The sequence below is a fragment of the Mauremys mutica genome, chromosome 2, assembly GCF_020497125.1.
Source record: "Mauremys mutica isolate MM-2020 ecotype Southern chromosome 2, ASM2049712v1, whole genome shotgun sequence".
NCBI classification, from domain to species: domain Eukaryota; kingdom Metazoa; phylum Chordata; order Testudines; family Geoemydidae; genus Mauremys; species Mauremys mutica.
The window spans coordinates 299,616,581-299,639,250 of NC_059073.1; the positions used below are offsets into that span (position 1 = coordinate 299,616,581).

Sequence of the window (22,670 nt, forward strand, 5' to 3'; positions counted from 1 at the left end):
ATTAGTGATGCAGCATTTTGGGAAATGAATTTTTTCCTTATGCTCATGGAAACATCTGTTGGTTATCTGTTGCTTTTGGTTCTAAGACCCTCCATGTATGTCTGGTTTTGACCTGACTGCACTTAATTGCCTGAAGGAACCATGTTTTTGGAAAAGATCACTGGAATCTGCTCTTTCAGAGCCCTTGTGGTCTCCACTGGCTCTCTGTTTTCTCTGTCCCTTATTCTCCAGATCTTTGAGTTACTCTGAGTAAATCAATTTTCCTTTCTGCAGATTCCAGTTTCCTTTTCAGTCCTGTGGCATCCCTTCATTAATAGCGGTAATCATCTTCAAATCTTGGAACTTCTCCCCATTTCACAACTTATTTAACAAGTGAATCAATAGATGTGAACTTGGTTAATTTTTTTTCCCATCAGGGCATTAATGCATTCCCATGCTACTTGTGGCATTTTGTCAGCCTATGTTCCTTCTCTCATATATTTGTTGCAGTTATTCTGGATTTGCTCCAGTTCCTCACTGCACCTTATGGCTCTGAGTGAAATTACGGTCGGCATTTTAGGACTGAGCTGCTCATACAGCTTTTGATCTTCACTTAAGGGGACTTGATGGAGGGAGGAGAGGCAGGGCAATACCATGAAAAAGGGTGGTGGAGTAGGCTCTCTGAGAAGCTGCATCTTACACATCATGTGATTTGTCCCCCAGTTGATTTTTGTGACAATATAAGTAATTTGCACTAGGTGTGTGTGGATTGCTCCCCCAGGCTAGTGGCTGGTCCACATTAGAGGTTTGAGTCTGCTACTGTTTTCCATAAGGGGGTAAGTTCTTTAACTCCAGCAGTAAAGGTCAGATTTTCAGCTCTGTAGGTCCTGAGTTCAAATCCTACTATTAGCCCAAGTGAGGGTTGGTTACCTATTCATAAACTTTGTTTATGTAAAATAGCTTCTCCCAGAAAAATGAGGCAACTAGAAGTAGAGAGGAAACAGAGACAAAACAATTTCACTTAAAATGTAATATCTAGAATGTACTCTCTGGCAATTGAGACAGTGTAAATGAATAGGAGTCATCTAAAATTGTTCCCTCTCCACCCCCTCTCCTTTCACAATTCCCCCTCCTTTTCCAGAAACAAATGAATTCAGTTCTTAGAAAGAGAGAGCACATTTTATGAGTGGCTGCCTGCCACTAAAACCAAGCTAATATAAATTTATGATTCACCCGTCACTGTTTGCAGAGGTTATTTTTTGTATTAAGGCTGCATTGCAGGTTGCCTTATCTGCTTCATTTAGGAGGAAGAGATGCAGTATCTTTCAGAGCTAAGTGAAATGCTGGCAGCTGCATTTTCTCTTTTTAATCTAGTTATATGTTGGAGCAGGATCAATGTAAGGGACTGGCCCCAGTTTGGACCTATCTTACTGTATGTACAATAGCAGGGGTGGTGGTAGCAGCTAATGGATTATAAGGAGGGAGGCAGGAAATCAGGGACTATAAATGATTCAAAGCTACCTAATTATTCCTGAGAAAGAAGTGGATGAGACATAAAACCAAGGCTGTGGCCACTAGCAGTCATTAATTATGACACAATCAACGGCAGTGGTAGTTTTAGCTATGTAGATGCTTGTTCACACTAGCTTCTGAAAAACTTTCAGATGGTAGCTGTTATGTTTCTGAAAATCTGATAAATTGAAAGGCACAGTTGGCTTATCTGACACTTTAATTGGCTCAGAAAAACACCCAAGCAAGAAAGCAACAAAAAAATAGTCAAGTTACAGCAGTGAGAGGGGTTCTTAGTTCCAAGCTACTTCATTCCTAAATGCCAACTGCAGCCAACTCCAGCTGCTTTCAAGCAGCAAATCTTTTGAACTCTGCCATGCAGAATGTTCCAGACATTAAAATTGTAGAAACCACAAATAATCACAACAGTCCTTAAAGCTACATGTGCTAATCACAGCTGTGACTTTTAATCACTGCTGATCTAGGCTATCTAGTTGCAATCTAGAGGGAAAAGGCTGTGTATCTCATTAAAACCTCATGATCTCTCAAGTCTCCCTTCTCTCCAAACCTGTATTATTGCAAATCTAACTTACACCATAAGCAGAACTGCAGGTATAATCAGGCCCGGATTTGCCACATAACTGAAGATCTTGGCTACAAAAAGTGGAAAATCCTGCTTGATGGTCTCTTGGATGACATCATACATTCTTTTCTTTCCACTGGAAAGATAAAACGACCAATTACACATTGTAGCTGGTTACTGAAAGGCCACAGTACTGCCTTGTTAAACAACTTTAAAAGATTTTTATAAAGAACAATAAAATTATTTCATTGTCTGTCAACGTGTTGTTTGCTACTGAGACTTCAGATATTAAAATACTGTTGAAGAGACTTCCTTACAAATATCTTTCAGTCTAGCCACTCTTTCTTGAGTTCTAATTACCTGTTTTTAGAGGTATTGATTGTGTGAATGACCTCTACAAAGGTAACTTGCTTCAAGCACTAATATATATGTATATGTTACCTCTCCAAGTTACTTCATGAGCTCTACTTATTTATTTCCCTGGAATCCACACAAATCCTACAGACTTAAAAAAAAAATCTGAGATTTGTGACTTTCATATCACATTGAAGATGGTCTTTTTGTTGTGGAGATAGCTCTGCTTATGCAAATCAATGCTTTAACTAATGAGCCAACTTCAAGAACAGCTAAGTAAGATCGAAATTAGCAATCTGTGATGATCACTAATAGGAAGCCCACTCAAGGAGTAATTTTAAACTAGACTGAATAAAGCATTAGAGAATCTGCTGTGTGCAAATGAAATAATCATACACAGGAAAGGGGATGGGTTACATAAGCTAGGAGGTTTCTTCATAGCATTCAACACTTATGATTCTGTGAATCAGTGCTGGAGTCAAATCATGACCATTTCTGTGGGTCATATTAGCCCTACTCATAATCCTTAGACTCACTGTATTCTTGGTTATTTAAGAGCTAAAATAATTATTCTGGACTCCAATTTGGAAGAAGTCACAGTCCATCCTCATGACAAGGGTCAACAGAGACATAGAGGCTGAACCAGTTTCACCCATCTGCATTAGTCAAGTATGGTACATTACTAGCCAAATCCTCAACATTATGGTGGGAGCTGTGCTGAGAGGGTTGAGCAAGGAAGATACAAGTGGATTTTGAAAGAGAAGCTTCAAGGTTTGAAATAATTCTTTAATGCTTCAGACAATGCTTGGGAATTGTTGTGAATTGATTTATGGACTTTGAAAATCTCCTGTGGTTCAGGTACACCACTCACATCTGTCTATGTACAGATTCTGTCTTTGAGAGTAGTGCATGACTGTGTGCAAGTACTGTAGTGGATGATATTGGACTTTTTACTTTCATGTGTCCACTCAGTGGGAGGACCCCGCCACTCGGCTGCTCATGGAGCATGAAAAATGTTTTCTGCTTTGGTCAGCAAAACACCAAGGGCCAGCCCTGCATGTGACTGTCATGTCTGTGAAAGGTAGTGGCTGTGGAGATTGAAGTACTTTTGTTTTATAAACCAGGTACAGCATGAGTAATGAAGTTTCCTGCACTGTTCCGCTCACATAAATCAGCCTAGGAAATAGAGAGTCCACTTCAGGGAGGCGGGTGGAGAAAAAAGGGGGAAAGTCATCTCTCCTGAGTCTGCCAAGAAGTTTCCAGATAGTCTGGTAACTTTTGTGATCTAGAGCCCTGCCGTGGGAGGAGATTTCTAACTCATTCCAACATAAACACTCAACAATCATTAGAGGGTAACAAGTCATTGTTTGTGGGTGTTTGTGTATGTGAGGGCAGGATTGAGAACACAGGGCTGGATATTGTGATGTACTTTTAAAGGGCAAGATAATTAAATCCTGCTAGTCTGGTCTATAAATGAAGAAAATCTTGGTATTTCCTCTCATTCTCCAGCTCTCCACAGATTTCTGCTGACATTCTCCATTAGCAATTGAAGAAGCTAAGACAGTGCAACTAAAGAAACGATTTGTTCTAATCTGGCTCCTTGCTGAGTCAGGCTCAGTGTGCACCAGGAAATAATGTTACTAAATCAAATCCAAGATCATGGGCATATTAATCCAGTCCCTTGAACACTCTGTGCGGTGCTGGTTTGGAAACACAGAGAGAAATACCATTAATAAAGTAGCAACAGAGAAGCTCAGAACAATCTGATTTCTGTTATTCCTCCACCAAATACAAAAATGATCACATGTTGCGGTAGCTATTGACTATCGGGAAGCCCTTGAAAGATGGCATTTGGGGCTCCTCTTTCTTTGCAGAACATTGAAATGTGTGTCTGGGACTTTTTATTCTAGGGCATCATATTCAGACACAGACATCCATTCTCCATGGATATGCTCCAGAATCCTCTGTTGGTTCCCATTGCACTTTTTCAGGAGGAACGACAGGAATAGGTGTCAGAGGTTTTATGGGATACTTTGGTTTTGGAGATGGCAGGAGACTCAGTGAATTCTGCTATCTAGGAGTAGGTTTGTCACCCTAGATGACTGTTTGTTTGCAACTCAGTATTGGTCATGATGCACTGGTGCATGTTCTAAAGAAAAAATGTAACTAGACCAGAATAGAAATATTATACAGTCCTTGTTAGGCAACATGCCTTACTTATTACACTATTTTTTGCATAAAAGCAGAAGAAGAATTCAGGCTTGTCGTTATTTCATACCTGAATGGTCCACAGTCAAAGGAAGGAGGGAGGGACATTATGGTGTAGGCCACTGGCAGTAGGCTTAGGAACAGGATCAATAGCAAGAGTCCCATATAAAAATTATTGGATTTGGATGCTTTGAACACGCGTTCATGAGGGACATTGCTACTCATAACTGCCCAGCACTGAAAATACATGGAGGTTAGTAAGCGCAGCACATTTATACCAACCAGTCCAGGTGCATAAAAGGATCCCATCCTAAAAAAAACACAAAAAAGAGAGCACTATTTACCTAGACTAGGGTTCTACTTCAGGATCAGCAAACACATTAGCATAGGTGACAGGTACACATGGAAATGATTCTGGCTAGGTCAGTTTATGCTGCTCTCATTTCCCTTCCACCCACCACATGCAGAAAATGACTACTCCCAAAGGAGCATCCATCCTCCGCTGGCATATATGTAGAGACATGAGTGCATCTGAGGCTACGTCTTCACTACCCGCCGTATCAGCGGGTAGCAATCAATTTCTCGGAGATCGATATATCGCGTCTCATCTAGACGCGATATATCGATCCCCGAATGAGCTCCTGTCGACTCCGGAACTCCACCAACCTGAACGGCGGTAGCGGAGTCAACATGGGGAGCCGCGGACGTCGATCCCGTGCTGTGAGGACGGTAGGTAATTCGATCTAAGATACTTCGACTTCAGCTACGTTATTCACGTAGCTGAAGTTGCGTATCTTAGATCGATTTCCTCCCGTAGTGTAGACCAGCCCAGAATCTAACCTTTCATTTAAAACAAAGCTTCTAGCCTTCATGGTTGGGAAAGAAAACCATGAAAATGTTCACTGAGTATAACTGGTAGAGAGACATCTGCCTAAGTCTGCAGACTGCCTCCAGCAGAGGGGGCAGTAGTAACCACTAGAGCCAGCTATTTATCACCAGAGTAGACAAGGTTCCTCAGCTGCTGCTTTGAGGAGACACCTGCCACTGCTCCCAACACTGTGAAGGCAGAAGGGGGCCACTGCTTGGTGATGGCTGTGTGGGTCCCCATGTTGGGTTGTGCCCTGGCCCTGATTGCCTTATTCCAGCCCAAACTCCACCCAATTGATGCATCTGTTAATGGTCAAACTTGTACCACCTGGTAACATGCTCAAAGCATGCAGATCTCCCTCCCCAACAGAAAAATCAAAATAGGTTATGTCATCCTTAAGAGATCTATAATCTGGGGGAAAGGTCAATTTTATCATCCAAAAATAATCCTATAAAAGGAGTAGGTCAGGATCTGCAGTACTAATTTCCATTTAAAATCGGCCAAATATTTGTACGTGAAGGTGAAGAATGAGCTGGGTTTTTTGTTTTGTTTTTAATAGCAAGGAACAAAAGTCAAACTTCTTTAAAACAAACAAAAACCCATGCAAATCAGTCCATCCAGTTTGGAAAATCTAGCTGCATTACCAGTCTCTTGAATTCTTAGTGCTGTTAAGGATTTTTCCATTCCAAGGGTCTGGGGCGGGTGGGGGGAGAGCAAAGATATCTTACCAGATCATTCCTTGATTGAAGATCAAGCCCAACACGTTACCACTAATATCAAATTCTGCATAGGAGGGCTATATGAAATGAGAGGGGGAAATAATTTATACATAAATGATCTGCTGTTGCCTGGTTTGCTAAGGTATAAAGGTGCTCATTAAGTTCTAGTGTGTTAGGGGATTCCAAGTAGAGCCCAGATTGCCTGTCTATTGAGTAGGTAACCTGTGCAGCTATGAAAACCAAGGGGAAGTTGTGCACTGTGGGCCTCCTCTCCTCTCTTGCTGAAAGCTGGGAAGGCCTCTGGTGGTGGTTACCAAGTGTTTGGAATTACTTTGTCCTTGTTTTGAATCTTTGAATAATAGAGTCAGCTATGAGGAAAAGGTCGACAGTGTGTGGGTTTATTTTACTTCTCCAGCTGCTGTATCTGCCCACTGGCCTAATTATATCTTGGCAAGATGTTTAATGTTTGAGTGGTTATAACAAGGTTGAGAGTGAAAAATACCCTGACTACAACCATTTGCTTAAATTTCCCAGAAGCAGGCTGTGAGGTGGGGGTTGGGGGAAGGGTAGAGAGGGGTAATTCTGAGAGGACTTGTGGCTTGTCCAATATGTGGTGTCATTTTGTACTGAACTACCTAAATACCAAAGTTTTCTGCAGTGGTGGTATAGCTATGTTGGTCGCAGGATCTGAGAGACACAAGGTGGCTGAGGTAATATCTTTTAGACCAACTTCTTTGGCAAAAGAGTAAAGCTTTCAAGCTCCACCGAGCTCTTCTTCAGGTCTTTCACAAACAGAAGTTGATCCAATAGAAGATATTATGCCTCACCTATCCTATCTGTCTAAATACCAAAGGGCAGAATTGCCTTGTGTGAAACAGAGTCTCTTGATGTTGTAGGAGCTGACAGTGCTATAGTATTAGTATGGTATAGATACGTATTTGATCTACCAGACGGTGGCATTCATCTCCAAGGGGAGATGGTGAAAGCCTGATTGCCTGGATATTAAAAACTGGACAGAAGAAACAATAGAGTAATATGTTCCAGGGTACAATTCTGCCCTGGATTCAGAAATGGGTGGTGGTAAAACAGACTAGACAAGCTAAAAGGTCTTTTCTCTCTCTAATGGTTGTAATTCTGTAAATTGTGTGTGTGTGAGAGAGATTTTTATCTATTAAAATGCTACAGGCAGGTCAAGCATGATGCATAATTTTGTTTTGTTCAGTAGAAATAATGCTCCCTGAAAGAATGGCATCTTGTTTTTGTGAGACGGCCAAGGGAACAGTAGTCCTACTACAAAGTGTCATTAAAACTGCTCAGTCTGACACCATATCTAACTTCAAAGTTTTGCCAACACAATTTATGTTGACATACAGCTGCTGCAGTTAGTACACTACTTGTGTGCGTGCATACGTGGCTCCTTGCGTTGGCGCAGCGTGTACTCACCGGCAGTGCTCCTGTCAATGCACAGTGCGGTGTATCCTGATAGGTATCCAAGCATGCAACTTGCCACTATTCATTTCACTGTGTTCTGGGTAGTTTTGGCAATACATAGTGGGACAGAAATGACTCACTCAGTGGTGACTGGGAGCCAGGGGTCAACTTCCAATAATGCAATGTTCTCTATTCCATAATATCATTTCTGTCCCATAATTTTCATGCTTATTTTAAATTTCCCCATGATGCTTGTAAGCCCTAAAACCTCTGCACTTAATGGAAGGCCGAAATCTTGGGAGGCACATGTCGTGCTTAACACACACACCCACTCCCCTGCCCCTAGATTGCAAATATGATTGCTTGCCCCAGGCACTAAAATATCTAGTTAGAGCTCTGATCTTCTGAAGAATGATAAATTTCCCAGCCTTTCATCTGGTAACACAAGTTGGGCTAGGATGCTTAACTCTCAGTCAACCCCAACCTGTGAGTTGAATACTAAGTTTCACTGAATTTGACAACAAAAGGAGGAGCATGTGAGCAACAGCAGGTTCTTCTTGGACTTCATATTCAGCTCCTGTGTTTCAGGGAGTGGTTGTTTGAACTTATGGGTAAATGATCTTGTTTTAGTAGTGTGCAGCAGGCACAAAGAATTACCTGATGGTCTTCCTCCTCTTTGCTGTCCTCCAGAGACAGACTGCTTTGGGGTATACTGCTTGAGAAGGAGATAGTCTTTTAGCCTTGTACTGCTCTTGCTGAACTCTGGGGGATTGGGATTAGACCCCAAGCCCCTGAAGGTTCACGTGCTTTAGCTTGTTAAGCCTGGTAAGCTTGTGATGAATTCTGAATGCAGTTTGTTTCTGGGTTACAAAACCATTATGTAGCATGACTGTGTCAAGGGCCAGAGACAAAGGAAGTAGGGAGCATATAATGAATCCTAAAGCAGCACTTTTAAGTGTCCCTGAGAGATGGTGAATAGATGTAAAATAAGCCATTTTTTTCCTATTTATTAAAAAGTGCCTGAAGGATGCAAGAGGCGTATTTCATAGCTTTCCTGGAGGGTGTCTCATAAAACAGCCGGAAAGGATAAAAGGAACCCCCCAAATAGCATTGTAGAGGTTGTTTTGAGGAAAACTCTTAGGAAATCAAACAAGTCTAACAAAAAGAAAGGAGGGGGGAGTCGAAATGGAGGCTGGGGCATAAAAGCTGAGATTCTCACAAAAGCAAGATTCATGAACATGGTTCACACACACAGTTTGAATCTCTGACTTCTTCAGATTGAAAAATGTGCCCTGCTATGGAATTTGGGGATTTAAGCAAAGTGGCAGCAAAAGAGAGGGGTGGGTATTTATTTAACTCTAGAAAACTTCCGTCACTTCCTTACTATTGAAAGAGAGTATACAAAGGAAGGGTACTGGATGGGAGACATATGGGTGAAGGAGATTGAGAAGGCCTAGGGTAAAGTATGACCTGCTGTAGCAGGCACTGAAGTCTTGACGCATCCCTTTTTTAAAATGCAGAACTGATGGCTCCGTGGCATACAGGTTGAATAAAAAGTGTCAGTCATAACAAATCAAGCCATACATATGGGAAACTTTAAGGAACAGGGAGGCAGTTTGCCAAGACTGGGAGGAAAATCTTGATGGCACGAGATGTTTAAGTGCAAAATCACAGGATGGACATAAATGAAACTGTGAGAATCCTTGAGAGCTGAAAGACTGAAGAATGTTCCTATTAGTGTCCCATAAGTGCAAAGCACTATGGGGCAAGGGGAATTCAAGCACCTATTACTAGTCTAAAAATATGCTCTCACCCATGTTGCTCTCTTCTCTGCTTGCATGAGGAGGGAGTGCTGCACCCTCCCCCACAGAAATCACCCTAAGGGGCTATTGGATAAGCAGAAAGCAACCTTCCCCCTAACCCCAACTTCACTCTACAGGACAGTGGGAGAGGTAAACACTTCTGTCTCACTGCAGTGGCAGCTATGCTAAACTCCATGGCATATAACCTGTAACCCCATAAGGGTTAGTGCTGTAAGTGGGACACCCTCATAAGTTTAATTAGTGAAGTGTGTCTGTTGACCAGCAGAAAGTGCACTGTGGAAGGAAATCTGCTCATTGTTCTATTGGAATTATTAGGGCTTATGAGACCTTGTGGAGTTCAGCTCATTGTGGTGTTTGTGAAATGAGCTGTGAGGGGATGAAAGGGAACCAGTCCCTGGGTATTCACTTGGCAGTCAGAGCTCAATGACCAAGAAGTTACTCACCACTAACTGGTAAGTTTGAGAGAGTTGCCTTGGCATATTTACAAGTGTAGGAAGCAATGCTGAGCTTCAAGAACATTCTGGAAAGCACTGTCTGTTGGGCCATGTTCTAGTGTGCCCTTACCTCCTGTGCACCCTTTCATGCCTAGAGGCAGCATTGCAGGCAGTCCACTTTCTTGGCCCCACAATGGCCTCTCTCTGTCTGCATTTTCCATGGCCTAGCTCTCTAGCCAGGTCACTTAAAAGTTCAGATCCCTTCCAGGATAACAAAAGATCCAACTGTAAATTCACAATAAATCTCTAAAACTAATAACTTCTTCTGCCCCTCTCAGGCCACTCTACACCCTTCTGCTTTGCATCTACTCCTGGGCCCTACACAGTTTCTTGTAGGCTGCTCCTTCCCCAGCAGGATTCCCCACATTGCCTCTCTTCTCCAGGGATCACAGGACCCTAACCTGATCCCTGTGGGTCTCTTCTAGCCTGACTTCCCCCAGGGCTTTCCCAGGAAAGGAACCCTCTTTATTCCTCTCTCATGAGTCTCATCCCTCTGACCTGAGTTCAGCTCTGTTTAAATTGTCTTCTGCAGCTGGGGACAGTCATTCTGATTAAGCTCCATCACACCCAGCTGGGATCACTAGTTACCCCTAAGTTGCTAGACCATGGTCAAGGTTGAGTCCATCTAGCCAGCCTCTGACAGGCCAAATGAGCATTCTCTTGTAGCACCAAAAAATGTATAAACTGGGCTTATAAAAGGACATGCAGCCCTAACTGCTTCAGTTCCTTTCTTTTTGTGTCTAGCTGTAAGTGGGGAGACTTCCTCTCAGCTCAAAGTGATTCTGGATTGTATGTTTTCTTAACCTCAGAGTTCCTTTGTTAGTGGTTGGTTGTTTTTTTGCTTCTATAGTTTAGGTAAATCCATGCCATGACACACATAGGTTTTTAAACTGGTCTCTGGGTTAGCTACTGGAGTGGCTGATGTAGTTTCCAAGGGTCTAAGTAAGGCTGGATATAAGTGGTGTGCATTATTCTCCTCCATGTTGCCTGAGGTGAATTCTTGCACCTACTGTTTATTCAGCCTGGAAAAAACTGCATGTGTACATAAAGCAGAAGGAACACTATATTCAAGGGCAAATATTGCATAGGATTCATACTGTTACTAAGATATCCTGCCTCATCTATAGTGGGTGCCATCAATAGGGAGGTCCTGGGGCTTGAGAAGGGGACCTAAATGGGGAGGACTTGAAGGTTCAGCTAAGTGAATTTCAATGGTGGGGAGGGAGGGAGGAATAGCTCAGTGGTTTGAGCATTGGCCTGCTAAACCCAGCATTGTGAGTTCAATCCTTGAGGGGGCCACTTAGGGATCTGGGGCAAAAATTGGTCCTGCTAGTGAAGGCAGGGGGCTGGACTTAATGACCTTTCAAGGTCCCTTCCAGTTCTAGGAGATTGGTATATCTCCAATTAATTTAAATTTAAATCAGCAAGTGAGCACACAATTGATTCCTTGTGAATTCAATTGCATGGTTTAGTTCACGAACACCAAAATGGACTGAATCTTGCAGGGTTCAGTCAGTCCTTATCTTAGTAGGACTAGAGCAGGATGGTTTTGTTTGTTTTTGTTTTTTAAGGTGAGCTTTATTGACCTGCAGAGAAATGTTGCATGGACACACTTCATGAATTAAAATATCAAATTAGATTGTAATAAGGCTTGATGCATTTTAAAAAAACTAATATAAGATGTAAATAAATGGCTAAAAATTGCTTATATCCTTTCAGCTTTAAGGCATTGACTTACAAATCCAGCCTCAAGGTCCCAGCACCAGCAGTAGTTCACAAATCTGACAAAGCAAGCACGAATAAAATCTCCCACCAGGATGGTTACATAGGTCACCAGAATATCAGACACAGTGAGTCTTACAAATTCCTGCAATTGAACACAAGGAAAGAGAAATTAGCTACTGTAATTTAAGTGGTGCATGATAAGACTGTATCCTCCCTTCATCTGTTTCTCTCCACGAGTGACCTTTAAACAGAATAGAAGTTGGGTCTTTTCCTTGTCTTCTGACTTTTGGTAATACTTGCCATCTGTGTGTTTCAAGAAGCACAGGCTGCATTACAGCCACCAACTATCAATTGCTGGCTGGCCTTCTTGGTCTAATTTTGATTATTTAGGTCTAATTTCAGTTGTTCTGTTCTCATTATGGTTGTTTGGCTTTAGAGTGCAGATGCTGGGCGCTGTTGGTGGGATGTGATATACAGGAGGTCATACTAAGGCCAGAAGGGACCACCAGATCATCTAAATTCTGTGGCTCCCGTATGTATAGTTTGCAGTGTTGTTGTAACTGTGTTTGGCCCAGGATATGAGAGAGAGAAGTTGGGTGAGGTACATCTCGACCCGATATAACACAAATTCAGATATAATGCGGTAAAGCAGCGCTCCGGGGGGCGGGGCTGCGCACTCTGGTGGATCAAAGCAAGTTTGATATAATGCGGTTTCACCTATAATGCGGTAAGATTTTTTTTTTAGGGTCCCGAGGACAGTGTTATATCAAGGTAGAGCTGTATTATCTTTTTAGTGGGACAACTTCTGTTGGTGAAGGATACAAACTTTCGAGCTCCCCAGAGCCTCTTTTAGAAGTCTGGGAAAGCTAATCAGATTGTCAGAGCTAAATACAAGGTGGTACTGATTGTTAAGCATAAGGAGTTAACACACACTGCAAGAAACCACTCAAAATGAAGTGGGCAGGTAACACCTCTGCAGTCATAGCACAAAGGAGAGTTAGTGGATTACAGATTTGTTGTAATGAGACATAAAATCAGGGTCTCTGCTAGACACAAAAAAATCATGGACTCGATAGAGGTTTTTTTTTATGAATTTGGGCTCCCTAGCTCATTTTTTTTTAAGGTGTTGTGCAGGTTTCCTTTGAGGATGAGGACTGAGAGGTCCAATATAGAGTGATTGTTTTGTGAGAAGTGTTCACCCACAGGTGATATACTGGTTTTGTCTTGCATTATTTATCTGTGTGAGTTCATTTGAGAGCATAGTGATTGTCTCATTTCCCCTGCATAGTTGTTGGGGCATTTGATGCACTGGATGAGGTACACTGTATATTATGATAGGCTTGTGTAGGACCCAGGAATCTTGAAAGGTGTGTTGTGGGGGGTGGGTATTGATCATCATAGCAATGGAAATATGTCTGCAGGTTTTGCATGTGGTGCTATGGCAGGGGCTAGTGGCACTTTGAGTTGGTGGGGCCTGGTCTGTGGAGAGCTTGCTTCAGATGATGAGGTTGGGGGGGTTGTTTTGAAGACCAGGAGAGGGAGTTCAGGAAAGATTTCTTTCAGGATGTGGTCCCCATCAAGTATGGGTTGTAATTGTTTGATACCTTGTATGGGCTCCAGTGTGGGGTGGTGGTTGACAACTAGGGATGTGTGGTCAGTGGCTTTTTTGCTGTATTGAAGCAGGTTCTGTGGGGAATTAGAGTGGTCTGTTCCATGATGTGATCTACTTCTCTGGTGTACTGTTCTTGTTTCAGTGAAGGTGGTTTTAAGCCAATAGAAGTTGGTTCAATAAAACATTTTGCCTCACCCACCTTGTCTCCCTTATACATTGTGATCCCAGGAAATAGGAGCAGGTCCAGTGCTAATCTAAAACATACGCATGCTGAGGTGGTTATTTCTGATTTACCACATAGCTTTCTGCAAACGTGCTCACAGAAAGCTCTGAATTTAATGAGGCTTACCCCATAAACTGTTCTGTTATGAATTTCATTTCCCAAAACAAATTGTGCTAAAACTTCTTTACAATTTGTTGGTTGATTTCAGAGCTTCCCCCATATTGCACTATAGCTACTCTTTATATTAGGTACTGGGTGAAAGGTGAAACATAGTGAATAATATTAAATTAGAAGCTACTCTTTAATGTACGACCAAACTGATAATACAGTCTGTATCACCAATTGCAATAGCTTCCAGTTTTGGCTGCTCTGTGTTTCTGAAAACCAGCCTTCTTGAAAGTATCTCAGGTTGGGATACTTGGTGGCCACTCCTGAAAATTTTGCCCCAAATGTTGAGAGCAAAACATTGAGTTGGGAACTGAGCCAGGAATAGAGCCTGGGTCTCATGACAGCCCGTGCTCTGCCCACAAGATCAATCTCCTTTCATAGAGCTTCATTTGTGAGGGGAGGAATGCCTGTAATTTCTTCTGTCAGTGGTAGCTTGAGTGCTTCCATAAGCTCTGAGGAGGTATTTGGCTCTTTCCAGGCCCCTGTGCTGTACATCAGTGCTGCTGCTACTGCATGGAAGTTTTTAAAAGCACCCCATATTGCAGGCCTGCACAACGCGCGGTCCACGTGGGCTCACTGTGCGGCGGCAGGGGAGGGAGGCGGGCTGAGGAGGCGAGTGGGTGGGCAGTGGCGGGGGGGGGGGGCAGGTGAGCCGGCAGCAGGGGAGGGGGGCTGAGGAAGCGAGCGGGCAGTGGCAGGGAGGGCAGGTGAGCTGGCGGCAGGGGAGGGGGGCTGAGGAAGCGGGCGGGCAGTGGCGAGGGGGCAGGTGAGACGGCGGCCGACCCCAACTCACTGCCGCTCCACCTGCACCGCAGCAGGTAACCTGGGGGTGCGCAGGGGAACCACTCCCTATCCCAGATCACCTCCGCCTCAGTCTCCCTGGGCCAGAGTGCGAAGCCACCGCTTGCTTCTCAGCCCTCCCAGGCTTCCTGCGTGAACAGCTGATTCGCGGGAAGCAGGGGGGCTGCGAGCTTGGCCTGACCCGGTGCTCCAGGCGCTGCGCGGCAACAGCGTGGCCCAGCTCCAGCCGGGCGGTGCGGCTGTAGTGCCGCCAGCCACCTCCAGGCAGCGCGGTAAGGGGGCAGGGAGCGGGGGGGTTGGATAGAGTGGGGGAGTTGGGGGCTTGATAGGGGTTGGGGCGGTCAGAGGGTGGGGAACAGGAGGGTTGAATGGGGGCAGGGGTCCCCGGGGGGCCATCAGGAAGGAGGGGGAGGGTGGATGGGGTGGCGGGGGGGCAGTCAGGGGCAGAGGTTCCAGGGGCAGTTGGATGGGGCAGGGGGCCATAAGGAATGAGAGGAGGAGTTGGATGGGGCAGTGGGGGGCAGTCAGGAGACAGGGAAGGGGGGTGGATGGGGCAGGGGTCCCGGGGTGTGTGTCAAGGAACGCAGGGGGTTGGATGGGGCAGGAGTCCCGGGGGGCAGAGGCAGGCTACAACCCCTTTGTGGGGTGAGGAGGGAACTGGTTGTTAAGATTTTGGCAGCTCATCACTAGCCGGGGAAGGGTGGGGGGCTCAGGAGGCGAGCGGGTGGGCAGTGGCGGGGGATGAGTAGGTGAGCCGGGGAGGGGGGGCTGAGAAGGCAAGCAGGGAGGCAGGCGAGCCGGGGGCGAGGTGGGTGGCTGAGGAGGCGAGCGGGGGGTAGGGGGCTGAGGTGGCGAGCTACGAGTCGGTGGCTGACCTGTTCTACTGATCTGGTCTGGCTCCCATCCCCTCTCCAAGGGTTGCAGCTGTCTGGAGGTGCTGCCTTCCATGCCTTCCTCAGTCACACCTCATTCATTCAATAGGGCAACTGATTACAAAGTAGGGGGAAGATCTTATTCTACTTCCAGCAAAAAGACATTTTTCTTTTACCTTAATTATACTACCTTAGGGGCCCGCTATAACATATTACCAAGGTTCAATACCGCTGTTTCGGCGGGACAGTGCTGGGGAAGGAGGGTTTGTTTCCGTGGGGTGGGCGGCGCTTGGCGGGTGGGGTTTGTTTCAGGGGGCTGGGTGGTGCTGGGGGGAGGGTTCGGCAGGGCCGGGGAGGAGGGGTTCGGCCCTCAGCTGTTTTCTTTGGAGTAATATGGCCCTCACCACTTTACGAGTTGTGCAGGCCTGCCATATTGGTCATTTGGGCAGAAAACTTCAAAGACTTTGGTAAAATTAAAAACAACGAAAAAAGACTCCGCTAAGAAACTTCTACATATTATCATAGCCAAAGTCCCCAAAACTGCTTACAATGCCCACAGTTGTCTCCCAGCAAGGACCTCTAGGCACATCTGCAGGATCAATAGGAGGTGGAGTAACCGCACTGTCATTTGTTGCAGATGAGTTATAGTAGCTATGCAGGGTCCAGTGTGTGATGTTCTTTATCACCACTTCTTCAGTCAGCTAAAACAGAAGAGACACATGCAGCTGAAAACCTCTAGTGTTGGGCCTAAACCAATACACCAGGTCAGAGTACACCTACATGTAGGGCAAATTCAGGCTCCAGCCCAAATCCAGATAGGCCCAAGCTGTACAGTTTTTAATCTATCTACCGTGGCTACCACCATGATATGTAGGTGCCATCTTTAATATAAATAGTGACCTACAACAAATGTAGCCTCTGGGTTCCAACAAGAGCAGTAGCTCACAAAGCAAATAATAATAGCATCTGGGCTTATCTATGTAGAAACCTAGTGTGCAGCAAGCCAAGCTGTGAATTTACAGCACGCTAGCCTGCCATGCACTAATTGGCTGTGTGGACCCTGCTACTGCACACACAATTTTGTAGTGCATTTGAAACGGGAGCATTTGAAACGGGAGGGAACACATTCTATTTCCTTTTTTATCAGGATGGATAGCAGGTTGATGATTGATAGAGATGGTTCCAGTCTCCCCTGCCATATAGAACCACTGCAGCTTAGGATATAACTAATCTTGTTCATTACAATTGAAAAGTTACTAGGGCTTAAGAGGTGCTTAGGCCTTGTGTTTTGCTGTGGAAGGGTGGATATTTGCCTTCCCTGAAAGCACTTTTTTAAACAGGTCATGTTTGAATGGAGAAAGCTAGAAATAAGGTTTGAATGAATAAAAAGTTGCCTTTGCAGAGCCTGCTGCTGGCAGTGCTCATATTAGGCCTGATTCTGATCCCCTTGCTCATGCTAATTAGCACCTTACTCCATGGGCAGCTCTCTGGTTGTGAACAGGATTTCTTCTGTGGTAAGATTGTATGCAAGGTGAGTAAAGGCATCAGAATCTGGCCACTGTTAACAGAAAAATTGCACTGTTGTGGATGTTTTTCACAAGGATTCAGAGGGAGTCTGATTTTTCACATTTATGATTGCTCACTTTATCATTTTCAGGGCAGAATAAACTTTCCAGATTCACTTTATTGTTCTCAATTTAAAATGCTTTTCAGTGGATCATTTTTAGACACTTATCCCCTTCTATGCTCTTTATCAGCCAGCAACACTCTAATAGGAAAACTTTAAAGATAGATATAAAAATTATAACTGAGGTGGCGCATTAGTAGAAACTGCCAACAGTGTCAGATAAAAATATTCAAATTGTTCTAATCTTCAGCAATTACAGAAGACAATCCCTCTGTTTACATATATACCTTTTTATATACATATGAATGGGGAAAAAATCAGTAATATCCTATTGCAAGGGAGCCTTTTGTTCATGTTAGCTATAAGAATTCTAGAACATATGAGTCTTGTTTTCTCTTTCATTGTAGTGCTGCTTACCTTTTCATTGACATCGTCCATTAGGGCCAATAAAAAGGTATAGAGGTTCCCGAGAAACAGAGCAAAGATACGTCCCAGCTGCCATTTCAATCCAATGCGAGGATGATACTCCTCTAAGGCAGCAATGGTTTCAAACAGTGGAGGACAAAACATTCCTAGCAAGGACATAACAATTTCAACCTGCCAAATGAGGATATTACTGTTAATAACAACAACAATGTTATTTTCAGCACTTATCAAAATAGGTTTTATAGTATTTCATATATCAAGGCCACTTCACTTCCTATGAAGAGGAAGCTGACATCTCTTTTCAGAGTCTGCAATTTTCCATTAATGCAGGTCAGGAAATGTATTAACATATATATAGTGCTGAAACAGTTATGCTATATGGTAGCATGTCACCAAATTAGTCCCTGCTCCTTATTAACAAAGTCCAATTACAGTAATAAGGCTTAAACAGTGACACATCTGCACAATTCAGTGACTGCAGGCAGTTAGTCAGCAAGTGATTGGAGCTTTTGATGGCCTTGTGAAGGTGTTTTGAGCTGAAATGACTTCAATTCCTGGCATATCTAATTACTTTACCTCCTACAGTCCCAGAATCTGAATAAGCTGGGATGACTTGTGTATTTTGCCAGGACACTTATGTTGTTATGTTGGATGAGGTCAACAGAAGATGCTCCTGTGACCCCAGTCCTGTGAGGAGCTTACTTAACCACAACTCCCTTTTTACTTTAAGGAGAGCTGAGGCCTTTCAGAATGAGGTCCAATGGTCCTATTTTAATGTAGCAAGAATATCATAGAAATTAAGCTATCAGCTTGTGCATAAAATCTTTTTTTTTTTAAAATGAGTGTCGCCTTCACAATTTTAAGAATGTTGCTGACTAGGATGGAAATATATCTGGAACTCAGTTTTCTTATGAAAACAGCAGTGATGCACAAATTGTGCCCTTGGTCACATACATGTACAACGCTGAGTTTAAGAAGAGTTGCATTTGTGTAGTCCCTGACAGAATATACAGGTTTTTCTAGTACCTACCTTACTGAGAGAGGAAACACTGGCCAGAAGTTGGGCATCAGGAATGTCTCTTTTTTTCTTTTGGGGAAAATTCCATGAGATCTTAAAATATCAGCAGAAAAGCCTCAGAGGCTACAGCTGGTTGAAATTTTTCTGAGGGAACATTTCTATTGGAAAATGCTGATTCGACTAAATTGAAATGTTTTGCAGGAATGTGTCAATTTTGTCAAAATTCTCACAGGAGATGATCTAAATATTTAGTTTGGACTTCATCATTTCAACTTTTATATATTATAACAAAAGCTGAAATGAAGTTGAAATGAAACATTTTGATAAGGTTACAACACATTCAGGAATACTTCATTCTGTGAAAAATTCCAAGATTTCAACTTTTTGCCTTAAAATGTAACAAAACCAAATATCAAAATCTCCCCATTTCCCATGAGGCGGAGATTCTATTTTTCAACCAGATCTATCAGCAATGGACAGAAGGGATCTCCATTTAACTTTTTATCTGAAGGGAGGGCACCTCTAACAGTCAAGGGACCCTTCTAGTACAATACTGCATCTCAATTCCTGGTGTGAGACGTGGGGTAAAATTTTCCAAAGCACCTAAGTCACGTAAGCCCCATTGAAAATGAATGGGACTTAGTTACTTAAGTCACTTCAGTTATGTCTACACTGGGGCTGAGGGGAGAAACAACCTTGTGGCAGAAAGTCTCAGCGCCTGGATCAACTGACTCAGGCCTGTATGGCTCAGGCTGTGGAGCTAAAACATAACAGTGTAGACATTCCTGCTTGAGCTGGAATCTGAGCTCTGAAATCCAGCAAGGTGTGTAGGTCTCAGTACCTGGGCTCCATGCCAAGCAGAAATGTCTACATAGCTTTTTTTTTGCCCTGTACCACAAGCCCAAGATCCAAACTCTGAGACTTACTCCCCCCACCCCGTATTAGATGTACACTTTGGTGCTTTTGAACATTTTAACCTTAATCCTGATGTGCAACTTGAACCCACAATCTTTTGTTTTAGCAGCTATCTTCATGCTAACAATTACACTTCTTTCCAAGGAAAGTCAATATTACAGAAAATCAGAAACAAACTCTTCTTACCTCATTTCTTTCATACCAGCCAATGTTTGGCATTTTTGAAAAAGTTTGGGACCGTTTAACCACAAAATAAATGAGGTAGCCACTTCCACACAAGCAACATATGATAAGCACGTTCGCCAGAACCCGAAGGAATCTTCTCAGATGGATGTTCTCATCCTTGTTACTTTCTTGCTCATCCACAATAGACTCCTTTATAAGTAGATACATTTAAAGAATTGTGGCAGATACATAGATTCATTGAGTTTAAAACCAGAAGGGACCATTAGATCATCTACTTTGACTTCCTGTCTATAACAGGTTATAGAATTTCATCCAGTTACCCCATGCTGTTATTGAGGATGAGGCCTTGTGTTTGACTAAAGCACATCTCCCAGAAAGGCATCCCATCTTCATTTGAAGACATCATGAGATTCACTTCCCTGGGAAGTTTGTTACAATATTCCAGTAGTTAATACCTTTACTGTTAAATATTATGCCTTCATCTTCCAGCCATTGCTTCTCATTATGCCTTTCTCTACTAGGTTAAAGAACAGTTTAGTACCCTTTTCTCCCCATAAGGGTACTCATAACCTGTAATCCAGCCACTTCTCTATCTTATTTTTGAGAGCTATGACTGTGAAATCATGGCTTTTTGGACATCTAATAAACTCTCTTTTTAAAGAATGCCTAATTTTCATTCATATTTTTATGTTTAAAGATTTCCTCTCAATTTCACTCAATTTTCCTCAGCTTTGGGAAAAATTTGGATTTTTTGAAGCATATATTTCTGGTTGGGTTGCCTGGATTGAATGTAATCAGATCATGATTAGTAGTCTCTAGGCAACCACCAACTTCCAGTCCAGGAATGAAATTGTCTTTTTGTGTCATAGTGAGGTCCATAATTAAGTTTCTTCTCGTTGGGTACAATACTACTTGCATTGGAAAATTTTCTATAAATATATTTTTTAGAAACTCTAATGTTATACTACTGGTCACATGGAACCTTCACCTTACGTCTCCCATAACACAATTTTTCTTTTCACACATTATAGCTGGGTGTTCAGGGGTAACTCATCCTGTTCTCTAGTTTGATTTGGTGGTCCGTAACAGATCCCCACCAGTACCCCCTCCTGTCCTTTGTTAGTTAGCATATTAATCCAAATGCATTCAAGATCCTGCCCTTCTGAGTTATCAACTAAAAAGGTGTCATTAATGTAAAGTGCCGCCCAATTTTACCCACTCTGACCTTCCTAAACAGATTGTAACCAGTGATTTTAACATTCCAATTATATCAAATTTCTTCTCATCAATGAGAATTCCAATTCCTCTTGCTTGTCGCCCAGACTCCTAGCATTGGTATCTAAGCAACTGAAAAATATCTTTCCTTCAGATTCTTTGTCACATTAGTTCAGTTTGTCCTCCACAATCTGAGTTTGAGTTTGTACCACATTTGCCTTCTTAGCACCCTCCCCTTGCCTTATCACACCACTTGTGGAATTTGTGTTTTCAAAACCAGGGAGATTACTGTCCAAGATGTTTGCTTAGATTATAGCTGAGTAAAGCCATTCTTTCAAAGCATTACAAGGAATTTTCCCCACACTGGATCTTTTTTTAAAAGCCACTTACTCTGACTTGATGTTGCATTTTTCTGAATTGTTAGGATCCTAAATCTTCCCTACCTACCTGCTTACCTGTACAATAAAGGAAATGGTCCAGGCTTTTCAGGATTGAGCCAAAAGAAATTAAGAACAAACCCGCTCACTACTTGGCAGCCTGAGCCAGTAATTTTCTCTGGAGAGTACCCAAAAGTTTTACCAGCTTCAAGGATGAACTTTTCAACAGCAAATATTAAAATAAAGAAGACTAAAATGACTAATGCAAGCACTCCAGATGCTGTTTGTCTACTGTTAGACATTATAAGCCCTAAATCTAATACACCTTTAAAACTGGCTTTTCTGTTGTAGCAAAGATCCTTCCATTTTTATCTATGCTTGATGCACATGTCACCTCCCTCCTTCTCAAAGGTCTTACTTTGAGTGTGAGTAATGCAGAGGATTAAGTTCAAGAAATTCAAGGACTTTGATGTAGGATTCAGCTCAAGAATTTGTATTTTAGGAAATTGAACATCACCTTTAATTACTGACTTCTCCTTCCACAATGATCTATGCAGTTGGTTTTCTCAGTGTGTAAAACCATTTCAGGTGTGCTGATACCTAAATTGCTCTTTGCTCCTCTCAAGAATGCTAGAAATGTTTTACCCAATCCATTTTATATTGGGCTCTTCTATGCACGGAGTTCATCTTAGCTGGCTGACTTTTATTGAAACTTTGTTACATGGAAAAAAAATGGCTTTTTGACCAAAATGTTAATGAAAATTTTCCATAACTCCAAAGCTGAATTTTTTGGGGGGTAACAATGTACAGTTAAAAAATTAATCTTTTTGGTTTGGTTTTCAGTAAAAGTGTTGAGTGTTTGCTTTTCAAAACCAAAAATGGTTAGCAATGCCTGATGTGTTAAAATAGAAAATGGTTTTGAAAAATTGACAACTTTTTTCCATTTTTGTCTTCTGGATTTTTATTGAAAAACCAAAACTTTTCATGGGATATTATTTTTTTTTCCTGCATATAACTGGCATTTTTCAAAAAGTTCTACAGTGGATCTTCTCAATAATTGCTTTCTCCATAACAATTTTCTTCGGAATTAATACAATATGGGCCAACCTTTGTTCTCAACTAGTCCAGTATAAATTCACAATGACTCCATTAACATCAGTAGAGTTATTGTGATTCACACCAGTATAACTGAATCAGAATTTGGCTGGTATTGCGTAACATGATAGCAAAGACCCAAATGCAAATGTACACAAACTCCTTGTCTGTCTCCTTTTCCCATAAACATGTATTAAGCTAAACAAAGAATTTTTGCCAAATCCCCTTCATTCAAGTTCAGCTTGTATACTGGCAGATTGTGAGAGTTATATTAGAAATAAAAACAAACGCAACCTCTATATTGGTATTAGAGCTGGGCTCCAAACCAGATCCTTGGATCTGAATCCCATTGGATTTAGGAAAGTTCATATTAATGCATCATGGCTAGGGCTAATCTCTCTCAGAACATAGGAATTTAGAATCACCATGGTTAATCATTTTG

General features: G+C 42.6%; 1 protein-coding gene across 1 annotated transcript in view; it reads right to left on the reverse strand.

Moving 5' to 3' along the window:
• The window catches only part of LOC123364461 (transmembrane channel-like protein 2), a 54,744-nt gene that overhangs the window by 6,315 nt on the left and 25,759 nt on the right, over positions 1–22,670 (reverse strand). Inside the window, exons 11-17 of the mRNA XM_045006625.1 lie at positions 19,542–19,730; positions 17,414–17,593; positions 15,918–16,070; positions 11,707–11,835; positions 6,230–6,297; positions 4,704–4,943; positions 2,082–2,207 (exon numbers count right to left, since the gene is read on the reverse strand). Of these exons, the coding sequence (XP_044862560.1) occupies positions 2,082–2,207; positions 4,704–4,943; positions 6,230–6,297; positions 11,707–11,835; positions 15,918–16,070; positions 17,414–17,593; positions 19,542–19,730 (1,085 nt within the window). The remainder of the gene's footprint in view (positions 1–2,081; positions 2,208–4,703; positions 4,944–6,229; positions 6,298–11,706; positions 11,836–15,917; positions 16,071–17,413; positions 17,594–19,541; positions 19,731–22,670) is intronic.